This window comes from Homarus americanus, unplaced genomic scaffold (assembly GCF_018991925.1).
Source record: "Homarus americanus isolate GMGI-L3 unplaced genomic scaffold, GMGI_Hamer_2.0 scaffold48226, whole genome shotgun sequence".
NCBI lineage: Eukaryota > Metazoa > Arthropoda > Malacostraca > Decapoda > Nephropidae > Homarus > Homarus americanus.
Window position 1 is genome coordinate 53,166 of NW_024730579.1, and position 23,560 is coordinate 76,725.

The window sequence follows — 23,560 nt, forward strand, 5'->3', positions numbered from 1 at the left end:
TTAGTGTTCACCATGCTTATAAGCCAATAATAAACATAATAAGTGAAATACATACAGTACAGTCTCAGTAACAATTATACTATATACTGTACCTGTTCTGTGCTTAAAAGAAATCAGATGAGATTGGAAACAAAGTGAAACAGTATGAAATGCTAAGCCAACATCCATAATAATTATATTACCATAGTAATACATTGACTCCCATTATTTAATTGGTGATACTTTCTTTTTGGGGAAAAAAAATCTTTTGACTCCTGATGAGTTATTGTGCCATTCTTAATTCCCGCTGCTTTGTCTACATGGCACGAACGCTGCCGTAAGTTAGCTGTCTCTACCGTACACTCCTGCATTCTTATGTGTTGCCAGCAATATGTACAGTCAGCCAAAGATGCACCAACCCCATCCTGGGTCTCATGCTCGCAATTTTACCTGGCAATACTTGGTAAAGTAAGGCTGTATATAAAGGTGATTGTGATTGGTGGATCTCTTTTTGGCTGTATCACTGTCAGGATAAATATTAAACAAACCAAAGGTAATTTTTTTTTAATAATAAACTATTCATTGTTATTTAAGGTCAAGAGAAGTTTCCAATTTTTCGTATATTTGCGTAAATAATGAAGAAAATTTTATTTATGAATTGGCAACTCAACTACAACCACAGCTGCCACAAGATTCTTACATAAAATTTTCTTCATTATTTAAACAAATATAGGAACATTTGGAAACTTCTCGTGACCTTAAATAACAATGAATGGTTTATTATTAAAAAGAAAAATTACCTTTAGTTTGTGACATCCAGCATGCTGCTGAACGTCTCGCCCAGCATCGCGGTGCGGCAGATTTCAAGGCTAGTTCTGATTGGTTTTGGCGGTTTCGTAAACGCCATGGCATCAGTAATAAGCCCGTGTGTGGTGAGAGTCTCAGTGCAGATCTTGAGGTTATAGAGCCTTTTTGTGAGAAATTGAACGAACTCATTCAGTCTGCCAAATTTGAAAAATTTCAGCTTTACAATGCAGACGAAATCGGGTGATTTTGGAAGGCAGTTCCAAAGAACACACAAGCGGAAAAGAAATCTTCTAGCCAACCTGGTCGGAAATTGAATAAACAGAGTGTGTCTGGGCTATTTTGCGCCAACGCTGATGGCTCACATCGGTTGAAACCTGCGATGGTGGGGATGTCGAGGCAGCCTAGATTGTTAAAGGATGTAATGCATAAATTACCAGTGTACTATTATAATAACCCTTCTGCTTGGTTCACCCGCGATATTTGCTTGGACTGGTTTCTGAAAACTGAAGTTGAAATAAGAAAATTTCAAATAGAAGAAAAGGAAGTGAAGCCAGAGGATGTGAAAGCCGTTATTTTGTTGGATAATGCTCCTGCGAATCCAGATGTTGAGAGCTTGACCAGCAGCGACGGCAAAATAAAGTGTATGTTTATGCCTCCCAAAACAACATCTCATATCCAGCTGATGTATCAAGGCTGCTGTTAAGAGGATAAGCGAGGTGAGCGTACACTTGAAAACATACGCTCATATAGCATGAAGTCATGTGTGTTTAATCTAGCCAGAGCATGGAAAAATATGAAGCAGTCAACCTTGCAAAATTGCTTGAAAAAACTTTTGAAAGAATAAGAAGTTGAGTTTGATTTTGAGGGGTTTGAAAATGATGATTTTTGTGAATGCTTACGTCTTGCAGGGGAGCATCAAGTTTGTTCTAATGACATCAGTGAATGGTTGGAGGCTGATGATGGCGACCCTGGTTACCAGATACTGTCAGAAGCAGAAATTGCTGCCAGTGTTCAGAATCAAGGCGATGATGAAGATAATGATGATGTTGAGACGAGTAACTTTAAAGGTGAAAAGCTGTTTGATATGCATGACTGGATCGACCGTATAATTGGACACATAGATTACAGCAATGATCCTGCCTTCCATCTGCACTACGAACATTTACGTACATTGAGAGTTGATTATAAAAGGGCAAAATCAAAAATTCAAACAGGTGAAGATTGATACTTTCTTTAAACCTAAACCCTCTAAAACACCATCATCAAGCGAGCCTGGGCCTTCTACCTCAGCTAGCCCTCAACCCTCCTCCTCAGCTGATGCTTCGAATAATCATGCCGATGATCCACTTGTCATGTCAATAGACGAGGGTGATTCAGATAAGTAATGGTCTACATAAAACTACAACACAGTGGCTCTACTGTACAGGCATTCATGGAAGGATTATGGTACTGTAAACACTATTTTATTCTTTTCTCCGGTTTTTGGATATTGCTTATGTGCCGTACAGTATACTTCATTCAGAAAAGTTTTGTAATTAAAGTATTATGTTCTTTGACTTTTCCTTTTTTTATTCACGGTTTCTGTGCTGGTTCATATTTATTTACTGAAGTGGTTAATGTTTTAAAGCAAATGCTATTGAAATATGAATGGCAAATGAACAAAAATGAATAGAGGGACTTAAATGAGGTAGGTTAGGGATAGGTACAGGTACCTTAAAAATGTATGTTTTATTTCCGTAGTCTTTATTTACTATTAACCGACCTTTCAGATTATCCGTTGGCCCCTTCCCCCCATATGTGAGCTGTTAATCGAGGTTTTACTATTCTTTTCATCTTTTCAGTAGATGAAGCTGCAGATGATATGGCTTCCATTGACCATTTTTTGGACACCGGGATGCAGTTTTGTTCAAAATTAGAATAATGCAATTGACTAGTAACACCAAGCTGGTTTAATCACAAATTGGTGTCATCATCAGGCTGTGCAGATTAGTAGAGCCCAGTTGCTCGACCATTCCCAGATTAGGGGCCGGCAAGTGATTTTTCATGCTCAAGTGGTCTGGCACTTGCCTTGCGGACAAGTTGATATTGTGAGAGTTAAATACCTGGATAAGAATTTATCAGATGCTGTGTAACCACCTCACCATACATGCTTAACGTGGGAGGTTATCAGTGTACAGTACACTGTATTGTGCCAGGATTAGTGACATATGTGAGGTGCAAATAATTTACCTCTACATTAAGACGCTAAGTTGCCTCTCTTGTCAGTCGGTCAACTTGTCAACATTTCTAAGGAACCACCAAGCTGAGAGAGGCTGTGGTCGTGAGGTGACAGGAGTTATGACCTCATATGGCAAGTGTTACTGCCATTGCCATCAGATTATGGGTAGGTGATCACAGGTGCTCCCCCCCCCCCCCCCCCCCCTCCCACACACACACACCTGCACACACTGCAGGTGTTATGACATCACATGACAAGGGTTACCATCACTGACACCATTTAGACGGACACAAGTGATCTGTCATACACAATAAATTTTAATGTTTTCAGATGTTTATTTAATGTTTTCCTTAAAAATCTGGGCAAGTAAATTACTGTACAGGTACAGTAGCTAAAACAACTATCTGTGCATACTTTGTGGGAAACAAATTTCGGAGCATATCGATCCCCATCTGCACAGATAGTTGTTTTAGCTACTGTACCTCCAAAAATTTGTCAGGGCATGTAAAAAAAAAATAAAAAATCCAGGCAAGTATATGTTCCACATGATCTGCACAGCCTGATCATCATCACCACTTTATGGCCATTTTCGATACTTACGCGGGTTATCCATGATTACTTGATGGTAGCTTTCCATTTTACATGGTCTCTTGCAGCCTCTCTTGTCAGGTTTTTAACTCTATTTTCATTTATTACAACGTCGTCTCATGTTATATTCAGTTACTGTATTGTTTTTTTCTTGATGAAAGGTGTTGACACCTGAGATGTAGGGGTTGTTGGTTACTTAAATATTTAATGATAACTGTGTTCTGATCTTATTGTAATATGTGTCAGAAAGGGTGAACATTTTGTCATTATGCTTTAGACATGCATATTGATGAAAAGACAATAGGTTATGTGAGAGTGTTGGTAATAATCACAATGTACCATTTGTAATTTGCCAAGTTTTGTAAGTTAAGACTTATATAGTGTCTACCCCATATTTATGGTATTAATTAATATGTTTTTCAGACCAATCGACAACTATCAGTGAGTTTCCGCAATATGCAGTTGCGCAAAATCAAGCGAGCAGAGAAAAAGGGTACAGAGTCAGTTATGGACGAGAAATTTTCCTTACTCTTCCAGTCACAATTCAGTGTTGGTGGTGGCGAACTTGTTTTCCAAGTAAGTAAGATATGAAAGCAGGAAAATGCTTGTAATATTTTTTCTTTACTTCAAGGATATAAGTGTATGTTGTGCGGTATAGTCGGTCCTTGCTATATGTGAGGGTTGTGTTATTGAGAAAGCCTCCCCAATACTGAGTCAGCAAATGCTGAAACCTTGGCTAGGGACCTGATACTACTCAACACAGGGGGGGGGGGTGGATGGTAATGTTTAAGAACTATGAATACAGTAAATAGGTTTCCAATAAATTATAAGGAATAATGTTTTTTATTCATCTTTGATGATGATGATTTGAGGCATTCTGTGTAACAGTGATGAGGGTGCTAAGTTTATGTTTCAAGAAGTACATCAAACTTAAAAAAAAAATTAAATAGCCTTAAAATCATCAAATGCTTACTAATTCTGATGATTGTCTCATTTTAAGTTATTTTGTCATAGGAAATATTAATTGCAGGAATAAGAAGCTAACTAGCATGTACTGAAAAAGATGATTAGTAAGCTAATATTTTTCATGTTTCAAGATAACAGTTTCACCCCCAAAATTCATGAGAGTTCAGTCCCTTTAAAGTAATGTCTAAGTTGGCCCCTTTCCTTTTTTTTTCTTTCCTAGACAGGTATGTAAATGGTAATAAGTAGTTTGACACTGTGAGTTGAATAAAAACAATGTAAATTTGGTAAATTTGCATTTTCAAGCAATATGGCTCTCGAGTTGAGCAATATGTTTTTCCAATGGTTTAGACAATTTTAATACACTTTTCTTCTATGACGTTTCCATCGCAAATGACCTAAAATTACCTAACCTAACCTCCTAACTGGGGGCTCTGCTCCCCAGGATCCCCTGGTATATTTAAGTCTTTAGTGAGGGAAACATCAGAGAATAAATGTGTCTTAAAATTGTCTAAGCCATCGGAAAAACACAGTTCAACTTGAAAGCCATATTGGTTGAAATTGCAAATTTACCAGAAATTCATGTACAGGTGCTCCTCTACTTAAGAACGTTCAACTTACAAAATTTTAGAGATACAAACATCATCACTGAGGGGGTTACCTGCCAGAACAGGTGTTTAATGTGGATGAGACTGGATTATTTTGAAGATAATTCCAGATAGAACAAACATTACCTAAGAGGAGAAGAGTGAGCCAGGTTTTAAGGCTGTATTAAAGGGTATAGCTGTACTAAATATCCATAATCTTTTAATTTTTTACAATATGTTTGGTATCTACAAGAGTAAAATTGGACTTACAAACAAGCCTCAGGAACGTAACTAGTTTGTAAGTAGAGGCGCACCTGTTTACAGTATATGAGGAATGAATAAAAAGTGCCCCCCTTCCCTCCTTCTCTACGCCTACGCCTCACTCCCTCGTGAATGCTACAGGTCAGGGGTTGCAAATGGGGAGTTGGTAGTATACATTTACTTTAGAAAAAAGAAAATGCAAACTAAAATTGGAAATGGCAAGAGCCAACTGTACTCCTTCTTTCGAGAAAGTGCTTATGGAAGGAACTATTTTTGTGTTATGACCAGTTTGTCTCCTGAAAAACAAGGGGTGGTTATAAATAATACAATATTCTATTAAATATAACATTTTGGCATGTTGTGTATAAAGTGAAATTTATTATTCTTTCATATTTCTTTTGAGGTATGGACATTGTCATTACCAGTGGTAGTTATTGTTCACGGCAACCAAGAACCTCACGCCTGGGCAACAGTTTCCTGGGACAATGCATTTGCTGAGCAAGGGCGTATACCTTTTACAGTTCCTGAAAAGGTGAGAAGAGTAGGCTGACGTAATTTAACTCGCAAATTGTATCAAAATTAGAACTTGGTTAAATTTGTAATATGGTTTGTAACCACATTGCACTTCTATAACTCTTCAGCATTTGGTATATTTTTGTGGATGTGTAATGTGTATCTGTATCTTGTATGTTCTCTTGTCTGGATGGCTACCATCTTTTGCATAGAAGAAATGTTGAATGATAATTATTAATTATTAAAAAGATCCTGTTTATCAATTCCTCCCCTTGAAATATTTTTGTTTTCCTCAGGTACCTTGGCCCCAGATAGCAGATATGTTAGATTCTAAATTTAAGTCTGCCACTGGTCGAGGATTAACTGATGACAATCTCAAGTTCTTGGCAGGCAAGGCTTTCAGGTTAGACAGGTGTGTATATTTTGTATTTTAATTATGATTAGGGAATATGATTTATCATACATTTTGTAATATGTGAATAGAATTTTATATGGTTTTCTCAAAAATTTTTTTTACCCATTTAACTAGCCCAAAACAAGAGTTGTTAAGGTACAGTATAGGATTGTCATTGTAGGTTAGTTAAGGGTTACATAGGGACTGTTTAATGTGGATCAATTTTATACAAGGCTGGAAATATGAACACCATGTGACTGGGAAGGGCTTCATCATTTGCATTCTAAAATGTGTTTAGGCCTGTTTTAAGCTTAATACCTTAATTTGTTTGCCAACAAATTGAAATGCTTTAATTTGAACTGCAGAACTTCAGCAGAAGAAAAGTAAACAAAATTAGAAATCACATTTATGGTCTTTTATTAAACCTATATATAATATCTTAGAAATTTTGGAAGGAGATTGATAGATAATAAGTCAGCTGTTTGTTGTGTCACGTAATCTTGAAATTCATGTCTTTTGCAGGAGTCCTCAAATTCAAGATTTCAATAATATGTACTTGTCATGGTCTCAGTTTTGCAAGGAGCCTTTATCTGAGCGCAACTTTACCTTCTGGGAATGGTTCTTTGCTGTGATGAAGGTAGAGTATTTTCCATCATCCAAGAATAAGTTATGCACTGTCATTTTGATTGGGATGGATATGCAAACATAATCAGTCACCCCTATATATGTATTGAGCAAGGCAGATATAATTTTGAACATCTCTGAACCTGAGAATGGGTAACACAGTCTTCCTTTTTGATGTCCTTGTAACAAGTGTACCAGATGTCATCATTTTCATAAAAAGATGTCAGTTGTATAGCTGCAGTTTTCTGGGCTTACTGATAAAAAACACCCTATGCCATGTACTTTGGGAATCATTGTTAATACTGTATTCAGATTAGACTTTCAATTAAATTTACATGCAAATAATTTGGCTCTGCCTTGTATCATTTTTCTTTTTTTTCCCCCAGTTAGATTTTCAGGAACCGGTTATTTATTTATTTATTTGTTTTTTATGAAACCAATTCCATTCCATGTAAAACTGGTAACTCTTTTCATATAAAAGCAGAAAAAAATAGGAAAGAAGAAATATTTTTTGATATGATGTCATGCATTACAGTTTTTAATACGGTCAACATGTATTTTAGCTAACAAACAACAAAGTAAGCACATTAAGTATTGGATAAAAAAATATTACTGCCCAATGGAGGGCACGAGTGTATGAGATGGATAGCCACATAAAATTTTTATGGGGCTCACCGACTGTCCCTTATAGCTTGCCAACTGAGAGAACACTGAAGTTTTCATGGTGTTGCACTATGGACAGTTGCCGTGTAGCTAATTGGTAATGGTTTATAGAGGGGGCCTACAGGGATGATTAGTTAAAATCTCAAGCATCAATCGGAATTACAGTACTCGATATTTATTTTTATTTTTTTCTCTTAAGTGACGAAGTGATGCAAATACATGTCAGTGCCAATTGGATCAGATTTTGATTGACTTGTTTTTGTCATGGTACCCGAGAGTGTTAAGAAGGCAATATCAGACTGTTGTCCAATGTGGGGCAGTAACCAGTACAAGCAATGTAACCAAACCACTACCAGCTTTTCATAAAAATCTTACTTACTCAGTGTCCATACCATAGGGAGAGAGATAATTATTCTCTCTCAATCTGTCTGATATGTGACACTAAGTTCATGCTACAGACATCCTGGGTTGCTTCATAAATTCTGTGGTTATGTACTAGGTATGCTTAGCCTTATTACATTGTGTACCCCAATACTAAATTATAGAGAAAAGCAAAGATAACTTAAAATTTTCATTGGAATTTTTGTATTAAATGCTTTATCAGCTTTAAACCACTAATGTGCGCTTCACTAGGTTCCTGTCATGAGGAATATTGTCACCCAAATTTTAAGTGTAAGAATTTATTAGAAACAAGGAATATGACTAGACTGGGGAAGTATGCAAAGGAAAAAATATGTTGACAGTGGTGTAGTGTTCTAAGTTTCCAATCAGATATTTCAGTGGTTTGATTTTTGCTTGTAATGTGTACCAAAAAAAGTATGACTGATTATCCCTGATTTCTTTTCTTGTTTTCTCTTGTTATACTGAATAACTAACATTGTGGGATGATTTAACCTTAATGAGGTACATGTATCATCGTACTCAAGGTAATAGCTCATTAAATTCAAATGGTTAAGATATTGTGCTCAAATGGTCAAGTCATTGCACTCAAACCAAGATGTCTTACTGTTTGGACTTATTCATTGTGCTAGGTGTTGGCATTTTATTCAAAGAATTAGAGTCCCAAATTATTTTACAGGTAGCTGAGTTTTGTTTTCCTTGCTCTAGACGGCTGAACATAATTTGAATTATTTGCTGCATGTACCTGGCTTGTAATTTTATTTATTTTTTTTTCCAATACTTTTGTATACTGTAATATAATTTTCATTTTTGAAAGGTTACGAGAGAGCACCTGCGTCAGCCTTGGAATGACGGGTCCATTATGGGTTTTGTTGGTCGCCGTCAGGCTGAAGAAATGTTAAAGAACTCCAAGTCAGGCACCTTCCTTCTACGCTTTTCTGATTCAGAATTAGGGGGTGTCACAATTGCTTGGATGTATGAAGACACGACAAAGGGTATGTCTGTTTTTCATGCAGTAATTATTTTTGTATTTTTAGTTCTTTTTGTAGTACAAGCTACTGGTGGCTTTTATGGTCCGGCATTCTCCACTCATCCACTTTAGTACACTTGTGTACAGCAACAGAAATCCCCCCCAAAAAATTAAATAAAATTACTTTTCAAAAATAATAAATTTTCTCAAGTATTGTCAAGTTCAAAATATCCTCCAAACCTCATTAGCTGACTTAGCCTGGGTTGGTCAGTTGATGACACAACGTTTCACATAGCATAAGAAGACATCACGTGTCCTTACATATTTTTCAGGCACAGGCCTGTATCACTTAGGCTGTCCACAGGTCTCTTTTTGTCACTTAAAAAGCATTGTGGATTCTGACCAGGTGTGCTGTCCTTAAAATGCCTCGAAAGAAGCAGAAAATTTTTGGTACCGAGTGCAGCAGTGCAAAAAGAAAACATAAGTACTTGACATTAAAAGAAAAGGTGGAAATTCTCCAAAAACTGCACTAGGATCAGACAGTGAGTAAACTCCATGACCAATATGGTAAAGGAACGACAACAATATATTACTTAAAAGGAACAACATAATAAATTACCTAAGTTTTCATCACTTTAGCGCCAAGTTAATCATCATATATAAATTAAGAATATAAAGGTACAGCCCCCCAAGTTCGCGGATTTTTATTTCATGTTTCTTATTCGCGGATGACACCCTGGATGTACCCAAGAATGTCTGTGGGTAGTTTTAAAGTTGCCGGCATTTTCGTGGCTGGGACAGGGTGCCATTCGTTCTAGAGACAGTAATTTCCTTTACCTGTATTGTAAATATGTGTGTGTGTGTGTGTGTGTGTGTGTAGACACACACACACACACACACACACACAAGTAAATAATAATGGGAAAATGCTCACACAAATAATCAGAAACAAATTTATTAAAATGTGACATTCTACCCTCAAGTCCTTTTTCTATTACAGTACTTTATTAATAGAGCACGGACTTGAGGGTAGACTCACATTTTTTATAAATTTGTTTCTGATTATTTGTGAGAGGATTTTCCAATTATTATTTATTTGTATGTGTGTTTGTGTGTACACACACACGTATACAATACGACAGGTAAAAGAAAATAATTGTCCTAAGGGCAAACAAACACATAAAGAACTATACATTTCTTTGTACACAAGTAAAAAGGTAACCCCCCCCCCCTCCCAGTCCGCAAATGTTATTCGCGGCCATTTTGAAAACCTAACCTCTACGATTTTTTTTATGGGGGGGGGGGCTGTATAATATTATTGTTGCATTTTGATTCCCATATAAAAATTTAGAGTAAATACCCGGTAAGGAAATATTGGGCTACTGGATGCTTAGTGGCCTCACTGTCAGTGCTTGGTAGAGTGAGTGACCAATTGTTTACATGGCTACTACCACTCACAAGACAGTTGTAATTACAGCATTTGGTGAGTATTTAGGGAGGAAATACTATACTCTGTAATACAATTTATCTCAACTACCCTTAAAGAATTACAGTCTTTATATTACAATACAGTATGTTGTAAACTGCTGCTGATATCTTGAATACATATTTTTGTGTGTTCCGCCTCCATTTCAATATCCTTTGAGCTGACATCAAGCCCGCACTGTGTAGGTAGAGTCCTCAAGCTGCTTCTAGCTCTTGTCTTTCCTTCACCATTAAGTATGATCTTGTAAGGAATGTGCTGATAAACACAAATTGGTTCTAGTAAATACCTGTATATGGCTTGTGATAGGTTCTTGTCATTGTGGCTCTTTCTTCAAGATACTCGCAAAATCTCACATTGTTCTTCTGTAGTTTTCATGCTATATTGTTGTTTTAGAACTTTTTTATTTTGTGACCTTCAATTTTTTGTGTACAGCAGAGCTGTCCAATAAATATCATCACTGGGAAAGTAGAATGATGAGATATAGTGTACAGTATTTTAATCCAGGTGGCATGAATTTAGTAAAAAATATATGGACTCCTGGAGTAGATATGTCAGATCTCCAAAATTATCTACTTTCTGTAACCTCTTGGTCCCTAGCATTTCAGATTACTGATACTTATGTGTATTTACCTACACAGTCTACAAGTTGAAATCCCAGGGAGGCCCTCAACTGTAGTCATTAGCAACTGAGACTAATAATTCATTAATTGGTTGCACCTTTCCATCACGACCAAGTCTCCAGAGGGATATTTTGGTGCAAAAGTTTCTTCAGCATGTAATAGTTGGGAAGATGCTCACTAGATAGATTTTTTCATCTAGATCTGCAGTGGTTACCCTGCCTTAAAAGTATATGAATAATATCAAAGAATTTTTTTTTTATTTCATTGTGTTAGCTTTATGTATCACTTTTATTATTATTATTATTATTATTATTATTATTATTATTATTATTATAATAATAGTGTTGCATAAAAACTTATTGTTCTGAAATTTTCCACAGCTGGCGACCAACGAGATGTGTTCATGCTACAGCCATTCACCAGTAAAGCCTTTGCCATCCGTCCTTTAGCTGATGTGATTGCTGATCTAAAGTACTTGCTCTTCCTCTATCCAAATATACCTAAAGAACAAGCTTTTGGAAAGTACTATACACCCATGGGAGAGCAACAACCTACAACAAATAATGGCTACGTCAAGCCACACCTGATCACTCATGTCCCAGGGTAAGTGTTAACAAATAAAAAATAAATAAATAAATCACGTATAAAAAAAAGGTGTCATACATCTCTCTTTCTGCACACATGTAACTATCTTGGTGACAACTTACACTTTGTTCCCATCCTCAACATTTTTAGGTCGCTTTTGTTTTCCCTTTTTTTTCATATACAGTACAGTGTTATCATCAAAGTTTAGTGAAGTAAACTTTCTTGTGTTTAATTATAAGAATTTTCTTTTTATAGACTCGAAAATACGTAATTTGAAAAATATTTTATACGACCACGGCCGTTGTATGTCCGGGTTGTCGTAAGTCGAGTACGTCGTAAGTCGGGGAGTACCTTATAACCTACTGTACTGTATAGTACTAAACAGTACATGATATGGAGATAGTACACTCCTAACAACATTATTTGCATTATTTGTTACTTTTGAATGATACAAGATGGCAGTGGTGGGCACGGTTCCGCTAACCGCTAATTAGCGAAGCTCACTTTCTCGTTAGAGGATTAGCGTTTTTGCTAACTTTGGAAACCATTAGTGGACCAATTAGCTTCCGCTAAATTTAGTTCCGCTAACTTTAAGTCCGCTAACAAAATTTATACATGTTTGTTCCTGTCTGTTGTAAGCATGTGACGCCGCGACGTGTGTCAAAAACAGCCAGTCAGACACGCTTGGCTGACTGCGTGTTAGTACGTGTAAATGTGACAAGACATGATTTGTCGACGCCGCGCTGCAGCAGCTGAGCGAATGGAATTTTTCGATTATTAAAGTTTAATACTTTTTTTCAGTAAATAAAGACTGTCAGTGTATGTTGAAAGAATCATAGAATGTAATTGTAAAGTAATGTATAATTTCATTTCTCATTTATTTGTTAATTTAATTAGGATTTTTTTTGCGTCAATTTATTTGGTTATGCTTAGTAATGCATAAGTTCATAACCAGGATGTCATCCAAGGTGTGCGCCAAACAAAATTTTCTAAAAACATACTTTTCATTAAAGTTTAGAGTTTTCTGTTTATTTACATGACTAAGACCAACAATAAGTTATATAAAAATGCACTGGTATAATGTGTATGTGGTTGGTATTGCATATTTCATGAATAATGAATAAGGCCGATAGGTTGTATGAGAATGCAAATTAATTATTTGTGAAATTGTGTACAGTGTACGGTACACCTTGATAAGTTGATCATCATCTGATCTTGGCATGATGCTATTTGCTACCTATGCTATACAGTACTATAGTTTTTGGATTCGTTTAATACTTTCTGTCTTTTCGTACAGTAAATAAAGATTATAAAGCTTATGTTGAAACTTGAATGTAAACTAATGTTTAATTTCATTTGTTCATTTAATTATTTGTGTACATCTTGATCATCATCTGATCTTGGCATGCTATACCTTTTTGGAAAGCTCTGTGTCTAAGCCACAAGACAACATATGAAAATTTCAGCTCTAGGTCTGTTTTTAAGGGTTTTAGAGCCCCCCCCAAAAAAACGAAGCTAAATTCATTTAATAAAAGTTGGCGGTTAGCATTAGCTTCCACTAATTTTTTTAGCTGTTTAGTGTTTTAGCATTAGCTAAGTTAACTTTTTAGTTAGCAAATTAGCGGTCAGCGAAGCTAACTTTTCGTTTACCTGTGCCCACCACTGGAAGATGGATCAGTTTAGCTACTTTTACAATAAAACAACTGATTAATAAATGCACTGTGTTATATGCTGGTGCATAATACATTACTGTATTTTTTTATTAAGTGCTGATAAATACTCTACAATATTATTTAATAAGTGCTTAAGTCAGATGTTGTGGCAAACATGACAACATGGTGAGGGACAGTGCAGGAAATCAGCTGTTTGTGCTATGTAAACAAAGCCAGCAGGAACTTAATATGACACAATAACTCATCTAGAGTTGAGTGTGGGATTTATATATTTATTTATTTTTTTCCCCAGGAAAATGTGTTATTTTACGATGTTTTATTAACCCAACAACAAATTAACCTAAATATTACTGATGGGAATTATGGTGAAATTGCACAAGAACTGTCAAAGGGATTGCTGGCTAATTAGCGGAGGAGGGGAGTTGTCTTTGCAGTCCAGCCTGCTCTCCCTCCCTCCTCCTCCACTACCTGCCGACGCACCCAGACATAGTTTTTTATTTATTTATTTTTTTTAATTTTTTTTTATTTTTTACCATATTTTACATGCAAACCCTACATTGTATAAGAACAGAATAAGGTTTTCTAAACTTTAATTTTTTTAGTGTTGGAACACTTGTGTGATTTAAATGTCCATGGTAAGGTATACAGTACAGTACAGTAGTCCAGCGAGTCATGGTGTGTTGCCAAGCTGCCTACTACTCTCAGAGACACCTCGTCTCCCACTCAGAATATACCCATACTCTCTTAAATTTTCTTTTATATTACTGTATGTATTTTAGCATTGTAGAAACTAATACAGTAGAACGTCGATATAACACAAGAGAGGTCACTTTCACCGAATTCTCACTAAATCGAAGTGTTGCTTCAATGGAATAATTTAGTTGGTACTTGAGAGAAACACAAAATACTAAAAAGACTGAGAGTCTACCCAGTTGCACCTCAGCCCATCTCCTAGAATAAACAAAACATTGTTTTTTTCTAGTATTATGTTAAAACAAACACTCACAAATCAACACAGCTAAAATTAAGGGACGTGAAATGGTCTGTTTACTAGCGAGCAGCTGATGGGAAGGGGGTGGGGGGTGAGGTAAGGTGACATGTTTGACAGTTGCTGCCAAGGTCTAGTGCTTATTTATTTATCTGTCCTTAAAGTGACTTTTAAGTTTTTCTCTTATAAAATGTTACCTAACTGACATGGGAGAATATAATTAACATTGCTGAAATTCTTATAAGATAGTGATTAATTTGAATATATATATGCTATAGTTTGCCTTAGACATACAAATTTTAGTTCTAATTAATTTTATTACAAATGGGCTAAAAGAAAATTATCTTGTGCAAAATATATGACATTTACAGTATATTCAAATTATTCGCTGTCTTGCAAGGTTTCTAGCAATGCAAATTATTTTCTCCTAACTTTAGTCTGTGATATTATATAAGATAAAACCTAAAGCCTATTACCACCAAACCCTGGCTGGGAAGATGGGAGGAGAGGGAAGGAGGGAGGGGTAGGGGTGACAGTAATATGTTTGACAGTTGTGCCGAAGGTCTAGTGAAGTATTTATTTGTTTATGTATGTCCTTTAGATTGAGCTTCTGTTTTATGCTTATAAAATGTCACAGAAGTGACCTGGGAAAATATAATTTACATTGCTGGAATTCTTATAAGATAGTGATTAATTTGAATATAATCAGGCTATAGTTTGCACCAGACAAAAATTTTAGTAATCATTTAGTACATTATTTTGAGTACATGTACAGTACAGCTTTGACCTTAGGACAGTGTAGCATGCCCAGAGAAACAGTAGGTGCGAAATTTAAAATATGATGTGCCAGATTGACTCGCGCAAAATAGGAAAGATTCGCTTTAAATTAAAACATAGTCCTTAATTGTGGGTGTCGCTTTAAATCATTATTCTTAAATTTAATTGCTTTAAATGGACGTTCTACTGCATTTCTAGGGTATTTTTATTACTTATTATATATCGGCATGAATCGGCTGCTTGCGCAATTAATCATGCTGTTCACATATATTTATTATTTGGGTTTAAGTAACGAAACCCAAATGGTAGTTCCTTGTTTTATTATAAAAGGGTTGTATATATAATTCCTGAGTGTAGATCGACCGTAAGTCTCACTGTCTAGGAGTGAATGAGAAATGGACGGCGTTTATGTATTATAAACGTTAGGTCACGTCCTTACGATATAAGTTGATGTCAGCGACTGACTGTGAGGGCCTCGCTGTGCGGGCTTACAGAAATGCTGACTATGGGACTCTTCCTCCTGGGAGAGTTGCCCGCTCACGTGTCCAACTCATGTCTTACTCATAGACAGTGGAAAGTTACAGGCTGGTGAATCTGAATATAATATCAGATGTATTGACCCATTTATATAATATGTTCTGTTGATGAGACAGGGGCCCATTACAGGCACAACATATGATGAGGACCCCTTATATACACAGTAGGGTTATCTTTTGGGGGGAAGAAAGTATCAATGCTGTAGTGTGAAGACTGAGTGGGTATAGCACTCTTCCTATTCCAAGGGTCTCTGAATCTTGCTCAGGGTACCCCCAGTCACCCCAACCATGATTGAGTACTTGATTTAAGTTGGGAAAGTGAAGGCAATAAAGTGCAGTGCCAGCCACATTACATCATTGTGTTGTTGGTCCTTCAGGTTCTTCTTTTCTGATGATTTTATTTAATTTTTTATTATATTTACAATTTTTGGGAATATTTTTTATTTTTTATCAAATAGTATTGGTAACTTGTCATAAAAAAATTTTTTCGACAAGATTAAAGGAAAAGCATGTTCTTGTTTCAGAAACAATATACAGTACAGCATTCTAGTTTACATTATGATGGGCACCTTAGCACCATCCTGGGTGATGTTGATTGATTTCAGTATGTTGGAAAAAAACACGTGTTCATTACACATGGAGGAGAGGGGTAGGACACACAATATTCACATCTCCCTCACTTTCAGTTATGTGTTGTGCATGAATGAATTATTTAACCACAGTGATATCTCCGTTAACCGGAACAATTGGTGCAGAGCACTTCCGGGAATGAGAGATTTCCGGGTAACGAGACGACTCAAACCCGGAAAAAAAATCCCTTATCCCCGGAATTTTGCGAGTAACAGAAAAATTTTCTTGGAAGTTCCAGAAATTAACCATTGCATCATCTCTCAACCCCAGAAAAATATCCCTCATCCCCAGAATTTTGTGGGTAACTTAAAAATGTTCTCAGAAGTTCCAGAAATTGCCCATTACATCATCTCTCAAACCCGGAAAAACCCTCCCCCTACCTCGGAACTTTCCGGGTATCGGCAAAATTTTCTCAGAATTTTCCGAAAAATGTGCCCCCGGAAAATCTTAACCAAAGCTGGAATTTTCTGGAAAATTCCAGCTTTGGGAAGGATTTTCCGAGAAAATTTCAATAATGGCTATCGGAGAGTTCCGGGTTTAAGGGATTGTGGCTTACGGAGATATTTCTGTATAATGTTATGTTATTAGATGTACCTTCCAATAATGTATGATGGAAAGAAGACGCTGTAATTTTTAGTGTAGTATAAGGAATTTGGTTTGCCTATGAAGCTGATGTTGCAAATGGCAGCTAACTGTGCTACAACCCCTGCTGTTTGTTTTTTTACTACATACCAAAACATAGCCCAGATGATAAGGTAAGTAGAAAGTGATTATGTGAAATGGAAAGTAATGTGAAAATTGTGAACACTATTTAACTATTAATAAGTGAATAATACCACGGTGATAGCTTCACTGTTCCTATATTGCCAGTATTCACACCTCACTGGAAATGCTTGCCATTCATGTGAAACTTATCCCTTCACTATGTTGACACTTCTCTCTGCTTCTTATTTATTCTTGCTTAAACTATGTGACTCAAAGTTACTGGCTTACAATTACAAATTCTCTTAGTTCTTTTAGGAAAGCTGCTGTCCATCAGCTCCAGTTATACAGTATACTGTACTATATAGCTGTACTTTTGCTTCTTGCCAAATGAAGAAAGATGACATTTTAATAGAACTAGAGGGATGATATTTTTCAGTACTGTAGTACTGTAGTAGTACAGTTATAGTGAAGAGCCATATTTCAGAATCTAATAAACTATTTTTCTGAAATTCTAAAAAGGTTTCCCCTTACAGTACTACTGGGTGCAAGTTTATTCACTCTCACAGATCGCATATTTTGGGGGAAAATGAGACTTGGAAAATTAATAATAATTTTTCATGTAGAATGAAAGAACTTAGTTCATGGATGACAAAAAGCACCATCTCACTTCAGTACATCACATGTGTCTCGAGATGCTGTATTTTACGGCATGTAAGATGTACCCCCTCTTTAGCAGGGAAGTACTATTTAGGAAAAAATTTGAGTGTATTTTCCTTCTGTAGCCATAGTTTTCATAAAATAATACATACAGTACCAGTAAATGTGAGGAATAAATAAAAATAATGCCAATACATAAGCCACCTCTAAAAAAAATATTGTCAAACCAGTAAATAAAAGCCAAATGAAAGTTTAACGCAGTCGCCATTTGCATATACTCCCTGCTTCACTATAGCAACGGAGACCAGCAGGGACGCTACCTCCTCTGATTCCCTAATACTGCCCCCCTTCCCCACACACACACACCACATGTCCCTCATAACACCATATGTGAGGGAATTACTACACCACGTGAGGTCCCTCATAACACCGTCTGTGAGGGAGTTACTACACCACGTGAGGCCCCTCATAACACCATCTGTGAGGTAATTACTACACCACGTGAGGCCCCTCATAACACCATCTGCGAGGGAATTACTACACCACGCCAGGTCCCTCATAACACCATCTGAGGGAACTACTACACCACGTGAGTTCCTCCTAACACCATCTGGGAGGGAGTTACTACACTACGAGTTTGCTGTTCAACACCTACATTAATCTGTATGTTCACTGTATGTTCCTTTACCTTTCTCTAATGAAGGCTTTTGTTAAACCACCAATGTATGTAATAAGTCATTTATGTCCAATGTATATTTTCAGCCTTCGGGCTGCAGAATTTTTTCAATAAACCGTTAATTATTATTCTTATTATTACACACACACACACACACACACACACACACACACACACACACTCACTCACACACACACACTCACTCACACACACACAAACACACACACACACACTCACTCACTCACTTTGTGAACAACTATTTCTTTTACTTTTTTTTTCACAATATGTATGTAGGATGGCATGTGCATGTAACTAAGTAAAAATAAATGAAGAAAGTTATGTATATCTTCCCAAAAATATGAGTTGAAAAACAACCATAACAACTCACAGCTTGGCCCAGTTGCCTGGTGGTTACAATGCTACCAGCGGTGTTTGCAAATGTGAAAAGAATGGTATCTGCAAACCTTAATTTGTATAAGGTATATGGAGACCTAAAAATAAATGTGCAGGTATGGCATTAATAGGTTGTAATTCATGAAAGGGTTATTGCTTAGCTACCTTTGAAGAGTTGGGTGTCTGCCTTACGGACGGTAATTGTCTCAGGTTATCATCATCAGTACAGTAGTTATAAATCAATCTTTTATATTTACGATAATTATTTTTTTAACTAATTAAAAATAATAACAATGTTTAAATATGCAATAACATATTTTTAATTCTGGAGTTGGATTTGGTAGAATTCAGCCTACTGGAGACAGCAACTGGGAGATTCATTAGCCATTTTTGCATCTAATATGTTTTGCGTTTGTGAGGCATGAGATTTTTCCCAAGTACTGTACCAGGCTAGCTGAGTTGACCGTGATGGCCTGCAGCGTATGTAGGAACACCATGCCACAGGTGGAATATATTAATTATTCACCCTACATGCTGGTACTTGCTCAACTGAATTCCCAGCCTGTGGGCATCCCACCCCTATCCTTTATCTGCGTCCCCATATGAAAACCACCTACCTGACATACCAGTTTAATAATAATTTTCGCTGGGAGTACCTATTTCCACCAGCATCTTAAGGGTTAAGGCCATTAGCACCCAAAGTACTGTAAGCTCTACCTCCTCTCCTTTTCCTCTTTTCTTCTTCTTCTCATTATTATTATTATTATTATTATTATTATTATTATTATTATTATTTCATCGAGAATAATATTGAAAAATGATATTCCTCGTTTATAGGTCGACCCGTATACTACGTCCTATAAACTTGTTTACCATTTATTATTATGACACTTTACACTGAAACGCGGGTAGTTTCAACCCCCTTCGTATATAGGTTGACCCCGATTTTTTGACCAAGAAATCGTTAGTTTATGATATTCCTCGTTTATAGGTCGACCCAAGTTTTTGAGGGTAAAGGAACAACAAAACCTTTAGAAAAACACTACGTCCTATAAACTTGTTTACCATTTATTATTATGACACTTTACACTGAAACGCGGGTAGTTTCAACAAAAATATTGTATATTTCCATTCAAGTATTTATTCAAGTCAATTAGGAGGGAATATTATTGTAATACAATAGTTTTTTTTACTGAAAACCATTCGAAAAGCGATTACGGTAAAATCTTTTGAACGACGAAAGAAAGTGAAAGTCATTGTTTTCGTCACAATTTTATCCCACTTTCCACTGTAATACGTACGTCATTTCAGCAAAAAATATTACATTTCCGTAAATGTATTATATCAACCACAGTATGAATAGAATATCACTAATATAACAGTATTTTAACCGAAAACTATTAAAAAAACGAGTAACATATCTTGAACATCGGAAGGTTTGGTAAATCTTTTGTTTTCGTCATGTAGTTTATCCTAATTTACATTGAAATACATCACGTTTCAACAAAACTACTATTTATTTCTGAGAATATGGAAATGTAATATTTTTGCTGAAATGACGTACGTATTATAGTGGAAAGTGGGATAAAATCGTGACAAAAACAATGACTTTCGCTTTCTTTCGTTTAAAAGATGTTACCGTAATCGCTTTTCGAATGGTTTTCAGTTAAAAACTGTTGTATTACAATAATATTCTATCCTAATTCACTTGTGATTAACAGTTTTTTAACTGAAAACGATTCGAAAAACACGTGTACCGTCTAGCTGATACGGCAGAGCCCTGGTCGCGAGGCTTTGTGTTTGCATCGGCCCTTCTTAAGCAGCTTTTAATTTTAGCGTACGTTTTAATTGTGTTTACCGGTATATTCTTATTTTCTTGCTTCTTATTTTCCAGAAATATGACAAGTTTGTATATAATACAATGTTATGGTACTTTTAATTTACAAGTATTCATTTTTAAAAATACAGAAGACACCAAACAAATAACAGTACTACGGTTATTTGCGTGACTCTCCCGCCAAAAAAGACCAAACAGCTGGTACTCTCTCCCTCAGCCCTACCAAAAATAGCCCAACAAAATCTTTCTTGTTTATTCTCTTCCAATTTCTCACTTTAACTGGTATTTTTTACTTCATATTGCCTACATCAGATAAACTACAGTAATTGAGGTTAGACACTGTTATAAATTTGATTACCGGGTACTGGCAGGTGCCGTTAGAACCACCTGACCCTACCAACAGTGTTGCAAGTCAGACAGCATTTTTTTAATCATCCATGTGCACGAGAAAGGATGGATGGACGAAGGCGGCATACAAATATGGCTTAAAAAAGTCTGGAACTTTACACCAGGGGGACTGCGCAAAGCAAAAAGTCTTCTTGTGTGGGATATGTTTCGGTCACATCTTGTTGACAGTGTTACTGCTGGGATTAGGAAGGAAAACACTGATACAGCTGTGATTCCTGGTGGATTAACAAGTCTTGTCCAACCACTGGATGTTTCCATAAACAAACCATTTAAAGATGCAGTAAGAGTGAAGTGGAACAACTGGATGATAGAAGGCGATAAGACATACACAAAGGGAGGCAACATCCAAGCTCCATTACTAGCAACATTATGTGAATGGATTGTAGAGGCCTGGGATGCAATCAGACCAGAAATTATGGTGAAATCTTTTAAGAAATGTGGGATTTCGAATGGTCTTGATGGAACAGAAGACGACTTGTTGTGGGATTATGAGGCTAATGAGAGCGTGATTGAGGATGAAGATACTGATGATCCTATGGCTGATGATGGTGTTGATCCATATGACGATGCTGTTCAAGGAGAGGACTGGGAGGAGCTGTTTGGTGCTGCAGATGATGACAAGGAAAATGATTTTGATGGATTTTAATGAAAATATTCAGAAATATGGTATTGTAGTATTTATTCAAGTCAATTAGGATAGAATATTATTGTAATACAACAGTTTTTTTAACTGAAAACCATTCGTCACAATTTTATCCCACTTTCCACTGTAATACGTACGTCATTTCAGCAAAAATATTACATTTCCATATTTATATCTGAGAATATATTCATTCAGGCACAGTTAAGGTAAAATATATTTGTGATGTAAAATTTTAATAAAAGTATTTATAAATAAGGTATCGTATTTTTCTTTTGTTTCAAATTTAATTAACAAAGATTGATGTTTCAAATTTAATTAACAAAAATTTATGTATCTATAAATAAACTTTTAAAAATGAATACTTAATGTTTTACATGGTCCTGTGCTACCATACCATGCATTTGGCCACTTTGGGCTTGCTATGATGACAAGAGATCTGTCCTGGCAACTGTACCGACACTCACAGCTGGTGGTGCGTCGTTTCCATTGTTTACTGGTAGTTACTGGTACATATTTTTCAACCTAACGAAACTATTACTCGTATAGAGGTCGACCCCCAACTTTTTGCCAAAAAATTTGGTCTTAAGAACTCGTGCTATACACGGGTATATACGGTAGACCCAGTCAGTATCTGATTACAGTGGTCCCTCGGTTAACGAGCACAATCCGTTCCAGCAGGTTGCTCGTTAACCGAAACCATTGTTTCAATGGGTTTTTGGGTAATTGGTTCCAGCTCACCGAAAATTGCCTAAATTCAACAAAAAAGGTAGAAAAGTACACTTACTTTGAGGTGTGTATGTACAAGGCTCCTGGATGATGATGATGATGATGATGGGAATTAGAATGGGGATGGAGGAGAAGGGAGAAGAGAAGGCATTGGGGTGGAAGAGAAGTCACCCCTTGGCACCATTTCACCCATAAAATTTTAGTTCTCTTGGTGTGATTCAAGATTATTTTCTTTAAATCAACACTGCACTGCATTATATATTGTCAATATGTAAAATAAATTTCAAAATGACCAATAATTTGCTTGGAAACACAGAAAAAATGCATTTAGTTGAAGAGAGTCTCAAGCAAGATGTTACCTCCACTGAAAACAGAGAGAGACTAGCGCCTGTCTGGTGTGTTAACAGGCTGGATGGCACGCCAGAAACTAGTTTCTTTACCTTCACTTATGTTCAATAATTGATAAAATGACTAAAAAAGTTAATATTAAACTTTTAAAATTATTGAATAGTATAAATTTCTTGATATTTACTAAAATTGTAAGGAATTTAAGCCCTAAAACCGATTACTGTATTGGCGGACTAATACTACAGCTGGTGGACCGCCAAATGCAAGCGAAAACTTGTTGAAGTCGGCTCGTAAGAAACTCGTTAATCGAGGGATTGCTCGTTAACCGAAGTTAAGAATCTTATGGAAGGTAAGTCGTTAACCGAAATCTCATTAACCGAGGGATCACTGTACCTGGTTAGTGGTTTCCTTTCTTCTTTCTTTTCTTATATTTGCTTTTGAAGGAATTATTTACTTAATTTTCCAAAGAACAATTGAATCATTTTCATGTGCAATAGGTAAGGAATCTTGGAGTTGGTGTAAAAAAGAGGGTGCATTGAACAAAGGAAAAGAGACATACTGTACTGTATATATATGGAGATTTAAGCCTCTCTCTTCCTTTGCATTGGGTTGCATTCCAAGAAATTTAGAAAGGTCATTCAAAGAATATCTATGTACAGCAAACTCATTTTTACATAATAAAAGAGAGGCATCATTCCAAACTCTTCAGACATAATATTCACATTCATATCTCACAGATCATGCAGTTGTGGACAAAATGAATTTGGCAGGCAGGGAGGTGGTGTATGGGAGGGTTGGAGTAGGTCGAGATTTGGCAATGTCTCATAGAGGTGGTGATTTTCTTTCCACGCCACAAATAAATTTTTCGGTCTAATTGCGAGGCAGGAGGAGCTTACACTCCTTGCC

The 23,560-nt window shown here is 36.3% G+C and overlaps 1 protein-coding gene across 1 annotated transcript in view; it reads left to right on the forward strand.

Moving 5' to 3' along the window:
- The window catches only part of LOC121867031 (signal transducer and activator of transcription 5B-like), a 93,353-nt gene that overhangs the window by 41,266 nt on the left and 28,527 nt on the right, over nt 1-23,560 (forward strand). Inside the window, 6 exon segments of the mRNA XM_042366773.1 lie at nt 4,016-4,168; nt 5,807-5,935; nt 6,213-6,319; nt 6,833-6,947; nt 8,814-8,991; nt 11,453-11,675. Of these exon segments, the coding sequence (XP_042222707.1) occupies nt 4,016-4,168; nt 5,807-5,935; nt 6,213-6,319; nt 6,833-6,947; nt 8,814-8,991; nt 11,453-11,675 (905 nt within the window).